Here is a 12,472-nt window from a genome sequence, read left to right as displayed (position 1 = left end):
TTTTAGTTTGCTTTCACTTATTTAAATAATTACTATTGCTGCCTGTAGAAAACTGTTTAGAAATGCAGTTTTAGCATAGTGAGAGATGAAGGCAGGGAAAACCTCTCCAGATGGTGAGATTAACTGACAAAATCACCTTAAATATTCAGAGGTTAAAAATACAGATTTTTTAATGGTCAGTTTTCTAAGTCTATTAAAAATTGCCTTACTCAAGATAATTTGATTTGTGCCACAGTTAATAGGAAATCTTATTTTTACTCACATCCCCACAACTTCAAAGCTATTTTTTAGTAGTCAGTATATGGAATTAGAAGTTATGAAAAACTGTTGAAAAGGCAGCATTTTGTTGTGAAACTGTCAACTGGTATTGTTTATGTTCAAAACAGCAACAACACAGAACCAAATTACGCTTTTGTTGGCAATAAATTGAGATTCAGCAAAGAAAAATGCATCTGATGGAACCATAATTGACGAATGGGGCACACATCCTCTGCTTGCATTTACAAAAAAGAACACAAGTAAATAAATTATCAGAACTTTATTTCTGTTACAAATTATCACAATCACAATTAATATAAAACAGAAAGCACTGAGGAAACATGACCGTTGGATACAAGATTTATCAAGGTGTAAAAGCCTTATCCAAGACTCTACTACTAGAAAACCTGTGACTGTGAATTAGAGAAAACATTTCTATGCATCAAACACCAAGTGAAAGAGAATAAGCAGCATAGTATTACTGACAGGGATTAAACATCTTGTTATACAAGTTTTAGAAGGAAATGGAAGTTGGAGCATTATTTCTACCCAAGAGTCTTGTCTGGAGCAGACTTGTTTACAATTAGCTATTAAGAAAAGCTTCAGCAGAAAACACCAATCTTCATTTTAACTTATCCATGTCATTCATACATTAGACAAGCTATTTCCAAAAGCATTTAAGTCATGAGACCTCACACACTCTCTTACACTTGCTGCATAAGGCTAAAAAGAGTCACTAAAGAACAGGAGGTTGCGTTATTGCTTTGTAACAGGAACTTAGATGGAAATTCTTTATTGAGCTCCAAATAAAACATTGTTGCATCACTATACAGTTAAGAGTTTCAATATACAATTGTTTAAAAAGTGTATGCTGTTATACACTTTAAGGCTTTCATACAGGAAATGCTGAGCAGGATTTTCAGACTCGGTCTCGTCAGTGTCTGAGCACATGGGTAAGTACAGTGCTCTAAGCAGTCCGTAATTAACATGGCAGAAGCTCCTGGAAAAGAGCAAAATACACTTTATTTAAGATTTAAATAATATTTAAGATATTATTTAATATCTTGAGACTAGAGAGCATGAATTCTCTGAAACCTGGCAGATTGCAAGTAGAGGAATCAGACAATTATGCACATAATAAATGTATGGAGATCTAGGCAAGCACTGCAGAAACTGCTATCATTGAAATCCAGTGGAAATTTTATAAAAATTGTCAATAAAGATAAATAATTAATATGACTAATTATGACCACTAACATTACTTTTTTCACCAGTAACAGTCCTGTGTCAGAGTGCAAAACTCTACTAGAATGAAAACACTTCTGAGTCTGTTACAATGAAAGAAAGGCTGCCTTCTACATTGGTTTCCTTTCATGTAGGGACCTTTCTAGCTTATTTTTCCCACTGCTCAAAATCAAATGGATTTAAGAGATTGGTCAATAAAAAAACCAACCCAAAAAAACCCCAAAAACAAACAAACAAAAAAAAACCCACAAGAGAAATGTAATAGTAGAACAATGGTAGTGCATATAATTTGACAAAATGCCAAGATAAGTTTTGCACTGCAAAAATATAGTTTTGAAGAATATCCAACACGATTTGTTTGAACTGATGTAATTTACTGTGCACACACAGGACATAAGAATTGATATATTTTTTTTTTTAAGAGGCATGGAAATACATTTTCTTAGGAGAAATAAGATGGAGCATTGGAAGAAGGAAGACTTAATTCATATGGTAATCATTCTCTGGTGCACTTAGAGGCAGCCTCTATTATCAGGGAGACACATTTTTTTGCCCCAAAGGGAACCTTAAACAATTTAAGCTTCTCTAGGACTTCAGGGCACAGTAGCAGAGAAGTGGCACAAATCACACATGCTGATCACATGCTCATCCTCCATACTGGAGGCAATAAGAAAATATGGCATTAAATAAAAGAGAGTTGGATAAACAATACAGAACACTGAATCCACTTCTGATTCAATTATTTATCTACTAGCCACCCTTGCCACTAGGTATTTTAGTTTCAACCCCTGAAGTTTCATTCTGTCTGTTTAATATAATACATGATGTTTGCAGATGAACACTTCCTAGGTAATTCATCATATTATGTGATTTAAGATGTGACCAGAAGGAGAGATTGTGCCAATTGTTATAAATATTTTTAAAAGATACTTATATATTCAGTTTTGGCACAGCAATTCTAGCAGTTGTTATTAAATCTTTGCCCTCTGAGCCCCAAAGGGGAGAAATCTTCAAGTTCTCCTACTCTTAGAGTCCTTTGATTTAAGCCCTTAAAACACTCAAAACAGTTCTAAAGCCATTTTCTATGTACAAAAGGTTCCTTTAGCCTGTGACAGCCTCTTAAATTTACTGCAGTACACAGAGGCAGTGCAACTTATGCAATATTTTACAGTATAGAGCTCTATTTATCTGAGCCTTGTCAACTAAAAGCACTGAGATCATGAGGTTAGCAGGAAGAATTACTATTCCAAGTAGAAAAAAAATCTGTTTTATTTAAAATATACACCATCTGAGCATAAAATCAGTTCAATTATGTCTTACTTTATATATTGAATTGACCAGAAACAGTAGAGCCAGCTTTTCTTTAGCTAATGTTTCTTAATGGATTTGTTCTCCTTCAATTAATGCCAAATATCAGTCTGCTACTTGTGCAGAAATGCTTGAATTTGAAAATCAGTTTACAGAATGTATTTTTCATATTTTAGATGTGTTTGTTGACACATCGGCAAACAACTCACAACATGAGTTTTAAATTCCTGTTTGAAAACTAAAAGCATCAAATTACATTCAGTTTCTTCAGCTTCCTCTGTCCAATCAAACACTTACTTGTTTGAGATATTGCCAAAGCTATGCACACCTTCAATAAACTGCCAGGGGAGTTTCCACACACTGAGACAGCTCAAGGTCCTGATTAATGAAAGTTTAAAACTACTACTTTCCCTACCAGAATTGACACAGACAGTAACACCTAACTTAAAGCTTTGTGCAAAACTAAGGACTCAATCAAAAGTTCCACTATCTATCTAATAATTTCACAGATGAGTAAAGATACCTACCAAAGTATCAGAAGATCAGGGTTTTTGTTCTCTTGGCTGTCCAAGGAGGTGAGTTTCCTGACGAGAGAGAGAAAAGAAAAGATGTTTTTACTAAATCTCAAAGAATTTCAAATAAAATCTAAAGAAAACAACGTAAATCAAACTATAATTAATAGAAACAATGCTTAAAAAAAGGCTTTAGATAACATTTGCAATGTTTAAGCTAGTAGAATTTATGGAAAAATAATATATTACAAACTATTGGTTATGAGGTTTTACAGTAGTTTAATAGGGAATAGTTTGTCCAAATTTAACTAGCTAAGCTAAGGCTTTTTAGATGACTAATACAAATTAAACGTTTTAAAATGAGAATTTAGGTGTCCTTACAAGTCTTTCCTACATTCTAAAATGAAACTTTCTAAGTTGTAGCCTCCCTGTTTTTATTGGTTATATTGAGATAACTTAAGTGAGATTAAAATCTTATTTGATTTATTTACCTTTGCAAATGAAGACCGTTTTAAGGGTTACACATCCTCTGCCTCTGACGAAAGCGACCTCAATTAGTCAAGTCAGAAATTCTTTAAAAGCTTTGTGTTTATTGCTTCCGGCACGGAGCGAGGTGGTCATTAACGTACCAAAATTCTCATAAAAATTCCAAAGTTGCACTAGTGAAAAAATGCTCAACAAGGTGAAAACTAGTCACATCTTTTTCCAGAAAATTCATTAGCTATTTTAAACCATTTTTTAACAAAAGTATTTTGATTTAATGTGGCACTCAAGCAGATCCATACCATCTGGATATTTTAAACAGCATTTATATCTACTGTGAGTATATAGAGAGATACATTTAGGTTTAAACCATTTTGTTTTAAAAGAAGTTGCACAATGTTTAATATGAGCCTTTTATGCTGATCATTGTTAAACATTGCTCCCTGTTTACTACTATTTATGAAGTTTTATTATAAGATAAAGCATAAAATTAATCTCACACACACTGATTTTCTTTCAAAAGTTTATTTAGTATCAAGCAAGGGTAAAACTTTGCTTAACACTACAGAACATTTCAAGACTTGAGTTACAAAAACCACATTATTCGCATTTGTAGTTTGCTTCCCTTTTTACGCATGTTTGCAAAGAGAAAATCTAGCAAATGGCTGAAAATAAAACTAAAAACTAAATTGTTGAAAACCTTTAAAATAAAAGGTTACGCTTATGTTAAAAAGAATGGACTAACGTATTTAGTAAACCTATTTTTTGTTTAACACTAGTTAATCAAAGGTTATTTTTTTGATCACCTATTTTTTCAAACACAGTTTGGAAATAACAAAGTTCCTTGTTTTACATATCTTTCTGTCCAGGTTGTTCTTTCAACAAAATGTTTTAAGTTCAGTCCATCCATTCAGATTTTTTATGCACTTTGAGTTAATAAAAAGGGATTGTTCATAGAAAAAATTACTTTGAACAGTATACAGGACTGGTGGAGATTGGATATTTCACAACATCAGACAGTACAATCAGTATCTGGCATATGGCTGGTCTCTGTAGACTCCTTTTGTTGTCCTTGCAGAAGGTGTCTTGTGTCGTGAGTTGGTCCATTCTTCTTGCCCTACAAGGAAAGAAAATATGGTCAGAGCCCCTCTAACACTCTCAGATGCTGAATGTAATTTTTCTCATCTGTGAACCAAACAGCCACATCCTGTTAACAGAAACCAAGGTGTACGAGTCTAACACTTGAAACAAAAAATCTGGGAACAGCACATCTATCTGAGCTATTCCACAGTGATTTCTCAGCACACAGGAGCAGGGAACGTGACAGGCTAATGGCAAAAATATTTACGGCTGTGGAAATTCAGCTGGACCTGCTTGTTGCAAATGCACAGAAATGTCAGCTCCCATAGCAGGCACACCAATAATTGCAATGGGATGAAATGAATGGAAGGTATGAAATATGTATAAGGAAACAAGCTGCCCTCAGAAATAAGTTTCTCTGCATCAGTGCCAATTTAGGCCTAATTCAAACATGCAAACCAAGCCTTAAGTATCACTACAAACACCTGAGGCTTTTAACATTCTAAAGAAAACATGTAAATAATAATATGTAAACATACACCTCCTCTGAAATGCAAGAAATAGGAGGGCACATTATTAAAAAAAATATATTAAAAGCACAAGGAACATTGGTTGTTTGAATTCTGGCTATAAAATAAGCTTGTAAAAAAGCTTGTGCTATATTTGATGATTCATAATCCTACCACCTTTTAATGGAAATAAGTATTTTTAAAAAGTAGAAAAAATTATCTTAAATGAGAGTCAGACCTTCTATGCCAGGCAGTTGAAAAAGGGAAAGTGTAGGACTAAATGCAGAGTATAAGGAAGAAGTACTTAGGTACAGCTTAATGATGTAAACAAATGACAGTACTGTGTCACATCTGCCAGAGCAAACATAAAAAAGCAGCACCAAAAAAAAAAAATCCCCAAAAGTAAACACACCTTAAAACAGTCTATATGCTTCCATACTTATTTTTGCAGAACTGCCCTGCCCTAAACAGACAGGTGCTCCAGTGACCCAATGCAATCCAGAAATTAAAGGCAGAATCCAAATATACGATAGAATAAAACGTAGACATCAGTTTGTCTTTCTAGTCCATTAAAAAAAAAAAAGAACTCAAAGAACCCCTGCACTTTGAATGCTGAGGTAGCTTGCCCTGACATAAGATATCTGAAATTAGATGCCAAGGATCCCATATGTCAAGGACTCAGTTTCACAATCCCTTTGCAGAAGCCTCATCCTAACTGCTTTTTAATAACGTAGGTGGTAGGTGGCTGCCTGCAGGGTGCAGGCTATAAATCATACCCAGGTGGTCAGGACATTTGCCTAGGAGGTAAAAGGAACAAGTTCAAATTCAGCGTAAGGTTGAAAGAATTAAACCTTCACCTCAGGTGATTTCCACGGGCATCTGGTAACAACTTCTTGTGCTTCTTCATCACACAGAAAGCAAGACTTACATTAAAAAAAAGACCTAAATCTATGGGCAGCTGACTGAGGGGTAGGAATTAAAAATATTTTAAACACTCCTGCAAGAACTGTTTAAAGGAAAAGAGAAGTAGTAGTTACAGTTACAGTAGTAACAGTAACTACTGTACAGTAGTAGTTACAGTTTAAGGGGAATATTTGCTCTTTTTCAAGCAGTTGATCAAATCAGGAGTGCAAAGAGTTACCTTAAAGTTCCTCAGTTTTCATTTTGGTAATGTTCAGGGCTCCAAATCCTAAAAATACTGAAATTCTTCTTACATCCTCTGGGTTGTCACATGAATTTCTCAGAGGAAAAGCTCAGATACATCCTGCAAATCTGAATTTCCTCCCAGCAGCACTAGACAACTACCTGCTCACTGGGCAGTGTTACTTATTTTGAGGCATCTAATGTTCTTTACATATAGTGAAGATGGTTATTAATCTCTAACTCTGCTTTTAAGGGATATACTTAAGAAATTAAGTGTAGAACTATTTATATGTGCAAAAACTACAGTGGCTGCAACCCATAATCATTCTTCAAGGTATTTATAGTCTTTCTCTCAACTTGAATAAATACATCACTTAATATTCTAAGTGGCTGTGTTTTGATAAATAGAAAACCAATTTTAAATGCAAAAGCAATGAAAAATCCATATTTTCAACCTTAAATACTGCAATCAATAGCTCTCCCCCATCAGTCTATCTACATTAAGCAGTTTCATACATTTTTTCCCCCATCAATTTTGCATTAATGAAATAGTCTTAGAAATATCAGGTATATAATGGAAAACAGTTTATTTTAATGCTGAAATAACGATTTAAGTTATATATCTATCAACACCAACTGAAAGTGCTGAGGGACAGAGGAATTTCAAGTGACCTCTTCTTTTGATGAACTGTCTTTCTCCTTTAGCAAAATAATGAGTTTAGGCAGATACACTGGGCAAACGACTGCATTAGGTGCATTTATCACAACTTATTTAAGGTCATTTTAGTTTCAAGCAGGAAACACTTCCATATGGAGTTAAAGAAATAGACCTCAGAAAATTTCAAGTGGTCATTGAAGGATTCATTAGTCAGAATCACAACTTTTACACAGGTTACTAACAACCCTCAAATGTTTGTGATTTGAGAGACCTAGATTATATTTCTCTGATCTCTGGAAAGAGACTTAACATTTATCCCTTAAGGAAAGGTGCCTTTTAAAATGCTTTATGCTTCTAACCCATAACAGACTTCTTTAATTAAACCTGTCACCACCACACTTCTATATTTTAAAAAAGAAAAAAGTGATTTTTACAACTGGCATATGTTTTTTGCTTCATTACTCATTGTTTTGTCTCTATACAGAGTAACCCGCTGCCCTCATGTCTGTTAGCTACCTAAAGTACTTCCCTAACCTTTATATAATGACTCCCTGCTTGACTTCCCAAGACTGATGCATGGAAATGAACTAAAACAAAAGGACCATACAAGGCTAAAACACACTCAATTAGGCCCTAATTCAGCTGCAAGCTTCAGCAGATACCCACCTTCTACCAAGTCTCAATGCAAGCTGTGCCAAACCAGAAGCATTTGCTTTTGGCAGTCAGAAGTTCCTGGAAATAGGTCCTCCATCCCCATTTTTTTTCATAAATCTCATTGAATGTGATATGAAAAGGCTGCATGCATCATGATTTAAGTTTCGTTTTCTCTACTTCTTTGGTTTTAGTTTCCCATGACTGCGTCAGCCAACAGACCACAGAGGGCATTTTTCTCAATAAGCACGCGAGGAGCTCTGTGACAGCTCAGGAATCCCTGAGAAGCCACTACCTGCTGCAGGACTAAGCCTTGCCTCACAGAAATTATCCTTTCATTAAGTTTTTGTTTTTTCTTTCAAGAGTCTGCTGCTGCAGTGACTGAGCTCACAAAGCCACTCACCGTAGGAGTCGTAGGTGTCTTCACTCAGTCCGTGGCCATAGTCGTAGTAATCTGCTCCACTGCAGGGCAGGAGGGGCACGGAGAGAAGAAGAAAGAAAACATGAGAATAAATACTTATTACACATTCTACCTCTGAAAAGAAAGCTTGAAGGATATAGGACATGCCCTAAGAAAGGTAAGTATCCATGTGACAGTGATAACGGAGGACCAGCTTGTTTGTTAATTAGAAACTATATTTAATTTCATTTAGGATTTTCCCCCACATCGCTTGGCTACTCATCCACATTGCAAATGTGGATATGGGAATTTTTCATTTAAAATTATAACTGGGAAGGTTTAGAGTTGCCAATTTGAGTTTCCTGGCCAACACACCAAATAATATGGTTTTTAATAAAAAAATGGGAGATGTAGGTACTGAACCAATTAGTTTTATAAATTCCTTTTCATTACCTACAGCTACCTAGTATTTCACCTTTGTATCTTCAACCTCACTGATAAGAATGCAATAAAGAGCAAACTATTTGTTGATTGGAGGGTTATACAGCTGCTGTGTGTGTACAAAGTTTCAGTGTCTTCAAAAGAAGACAGAAGAACACAAATATCAGGACTATTACTTTAAAAGGAAGAAATTAAATAAGAACTATGTTAAAAGCTGAAATCTGTAGTTGTAGGATTCAAGAGTGGATGAATTCCATATTCATGGCCTGAAACAGTCCTCCATTTCACAATGATTTTTATATTTGTATTAAGACCCCTGAATGGAAACAGAAGAACAACCCTTATTACACATCACTCTATTATGCTTTCGTATTTCATTCAAGTCAAGGTACGTCTAGTCTTTTACACAGTTTGTAGGATGTGAAAAGCAAGTGCCTAAATATTTATTTTCCTTTTCTTACTAACCACAGCCAGCCTCAGGGCTGACAGTACTTGGAAAACACTCTATGAAATGATGCTACCAGATCAGCAGACTCAAACTTTTTATTTCCCTTTATGGATTTATTCTGCAAGGAAAGACCTTCTCATAGAATCACCTCCTGAGTGAGAAGGAAATCACTAATATATGATCACTAGCAAGTAATTACTGATATTGACAAAATGTTCCTAACATTAGATTGATTGCTAACAAAATAAACACCAGAGTGAAAATAAATAATTTATAGCCTTAACATGAATTAGCAGGTAAAGTATTTATATAAAACAAACAACACATCACAATTACTTCTGAACCGACAAAAGAGTTTGCTGCGCTTGAGTTCTGATTTAGTTTGTTTGTTTGTTTTTTTAAACTAAAAGTTTTAAACCCCTCAAAATAACCAGGCCAGAAAAAAAATCAGTTTTGGCATGTGCTTACCTAAAAATGCTGGATGAGTATATTTTATTGCTGGTATAACGCTTACTAAAAAAAAAAAAATTAACCAACTGTACTTGGAAGACTCAGAAAGAATTATCTCTACAAAACCTTTTCTCAATTGTTTCTCAGGTGATGAGGACCCCAGAATAAGGGCAAAGTTTGAATAAGAAGTTATTTTTTTCCCTGCAGCAGCCAGTAATAAAAGTCTTTATTCTGACAATGAACTGAAAACTGACATTCACTACCCTTCCACAGAGAACTTATTTATTTTGGGACTGTGATTGAGTTTGGAAGTCTAAAGCAGCTGAGCTCCATCTCTGTATCTGTCAATTCTGTCAGAATGACTTTGTGGGGTCTCATTTCATAGAACTAATACAACTATTAAACAAAGAAATTACTCATTTTACAGCACACAAACTGCAAAACAAATATCAGAAAGGAAGGAACCTTTCACTTATACTGAAAGTACATCACAATTCATCTTTATTAACAGAGAAATCCTTCAAAACTAATAACCTGTCTGGAAAGTACAAGGTACAATGAGACATAAACTTGCCCAGTGCAATTCAGTACTCCCTGCTCTTCTTCATTCATATTCTATGAATAATGCCAACATTCTCCAGACAACTCTGTGTTAAACAAATCCAAAGCTTCTAATGAGAAAGCCTCAAGACCCAAAGAAAAGGTACAGATGGTTGTGTGAGGAGGTCTGGGTGAAAAAACCCCCAAACACTTAAAAGATAATTTTTTGTTTAATTTGTTAGTGTGACTATTCTGTGGTGTTCACAACCAAGACCACTGCTAATGGGTTTGAGTTTTAGAATTACAAAAAATTCTAGCACTGTAGATGAACCCACAGTTTACAGAATTTTGTTTCAAAGCAACTACCTGCAAAAAGCAAACTTATTCAAAGCACCCTACAGCAATACTAAACTTCTAAATTGTAGATTTTAACTCATTAACTGAGACAGTTGAGGTAATTTCCGCTGCAAAGACTTAAGTACCTATATTGAATAATTCTTCCCATGAAGAAAGACATAATATATATTTTTGCTTTAAAATCATCCTTTACATTTAGACTCTTTTATATACAAATTCTCTGACATCGTATCAGTATGACTAAAGACTATTAAACTTTTTATTTCCCTTAATGGACTTATTCTGCAAGGAAAGGCCTTTTTATAGAATCACAGAAAGGCTTGGGTTGGAAGGGACCATAAACATCACCTAATTCCATGGGCAGCAACACCTTCCACTAACCAGGTAAGCTCATGTTGCTCCTCTTCCTTCCATTTTGTCTCATAGAAAGGAAAAAAAAAATCCTCTAACAGTTAATTTTCTTCTTTATTTCATGTGACTCCCTCCTTTCACAAAAAAAGGAGAAAACATGACATAGATTATTCCCTTTTTAACCCAACAAGATTAGATGTGGACTCTGCTTGGAGTTCTTTTGTTTTGCAATATGAATTGTCTTCATGAAAACACTTTATTTTTCCTCATTCCCTATGCATCTGCTTTTTTAGATAAATAATTGGATTACACGCTATAGCCGGCTGACTTGTCAAGCATGTTCCTAGAGCAATTAACACTGGACTATCAGCTGTGATTCAGATCTTTTGTACACCTTTTGCTTATATCCCCTCTTTTTAACTTCTTTTGTATTCCCATTCCAGCATAATGGCTGTGGGTTGACAAGAGAGAAGACAGAGATGGGAAAGAAAAATTGCTTCGATTTTCCATGTCAGCATAAAAACTTAAAAACACTTAATGCTATGGAAGGATTAAAAAACAACAATAAATTTAAGTATGTTGTTTTTAATTTCTGAGGGCTGGGCAGTAATCCTACAGTGTTCAGAGGAAGTGTGAAATGAGGCTTGAATAGTGTAAGGCCAGGGGAAGAACCTATTTTTTGTGTTAAGAGAAAAAGATTCAGACAGGAGCAAGCTCAGATTTTAGCACAGCAGCACTGATGAAGCAGAAATGCTTCTCTAAGGCTTTATTTAGTAAACTAGAGGACTGGGAAGCTTCCTGCAATTTCTCTAGAATCACTACAGAAGTATCTTAAAATACTTTAATTTAGAGGTATTCAACATAAGCCTTCAAAGGCCCTATGAAAAATGACCTCAATTTCTCAGGCTTTTCTACTAAGCTGATTTGTTTCTGAAAATATCTTGATGAACCATAATAGAACAAATGTTTTATGTTTATAAAAACCAAATAGGAGTAACTGTTCCTGACATGATGGTGAAGAAGCCTTAAGGAACTTAACCTTTTATACTTTATTAACTATTCGGTTATTCTACCTAGAGATACTGGAATATTCACATAGGACAGGAATCAACAGAAGAGTAGTTTCAACCCAACTCTCACTGGTAGAACCACCATCCCTAGAAGCGTTATAGAAATGTCTGCAAGTGGCACTGAGGGTTGTGGTTTAACTGATTTGGTGGTGTTTGGTCAAAGACTGGACTTGTCTTGGGAGGTCTTTTCCAGCCTTAATGATCCTGTGATTCCATATCAGAAGAGGTCACTAGGCTATTCTTGGGACAATCCTAAAACAGGCAGATCAACCACACACAGTCCAAGTGTACTTCCAAAAATGCACAAAGGTAGTAAAAATATATTGTACTTCATTCATGTGATTGCCACAGCTCTATATATTTGATACAGGCATCTTTTAGAATGGCCATTATGACATTTCTGTGTTTGAAACAGAAGCAGTGTGGCAGGGAGCCTGTTTGCAAAAGGGAAGATTAAAAGGTCTCTGACTGAAAGCTTCTAGTTTACTGGAAAATCCCAGACTTAAGCACTGACAAGCCTGGTATAAGCACTGAATGATCTGAAACTTACTTTGGCTTCTTATGAAAA

The 12,472-nt window shown here is 35.1% G+C and overlaps 1 protein-coding gene across 2 annotated transcripts in view; it reads right to left on the bottom strand.

Annotated features, from left to right (window-relative positions):
• Positions 1-523: 523 nt before the first annotated feature.
• Positions 524-12,472, bottom strand: part of KHDRBS3 (KH RNA binding domain containing, signal transduction associated 3) — a 90,288-nt gene continuing 78,339 nt past the window's right edge. Inside the window, exons 8-11 of one of the 2 annotated variants that reach the window (XR_009277006.1) lie at positions 8,251-8,309; positions 4,774-4,923; positions 3,339-3,395; positions 524-1,258 (exon numbers count right to left, since the gene is read on the bottom strand). Coding sequence is in view for 1 of the 2 variants with exons in the window: in XM_058833414.1 (XP_058689397.1) it covers positions 4,832-4,923; positions 8,251-8,309 (151 nt within the window). In the remaining variant the exon portion in view is untranslated. Of the gene's footprint in view, positions 1,259-3,338; positions 3,396-4,315; positions 4,924-8,250; positions 8,310-12,472 lie in introns of those variants that run through there. The other variant, XM_058833414.1, reaches the window with a different exon arrangement.

Source organism: Poecile atricapillus, chromosome 2 (assembly GCF_030490865.1).
Source record: "Poecile atricapillus isolate bPoeAtr1 chromosome 2, bPoeAtr1.hap1, whole genome shotgun sequence".
Classification (NCBI taxonomy): Eukaryota; Metazoa; Chordata; class Aves; order Passeriformes; family Paridae; genus Poecile; species Poecile atricapillus.
Note: the sequence above shows the minus strand (reverse complement) of the source record. Positions and strands in the feature narration are given on the sequence as shown.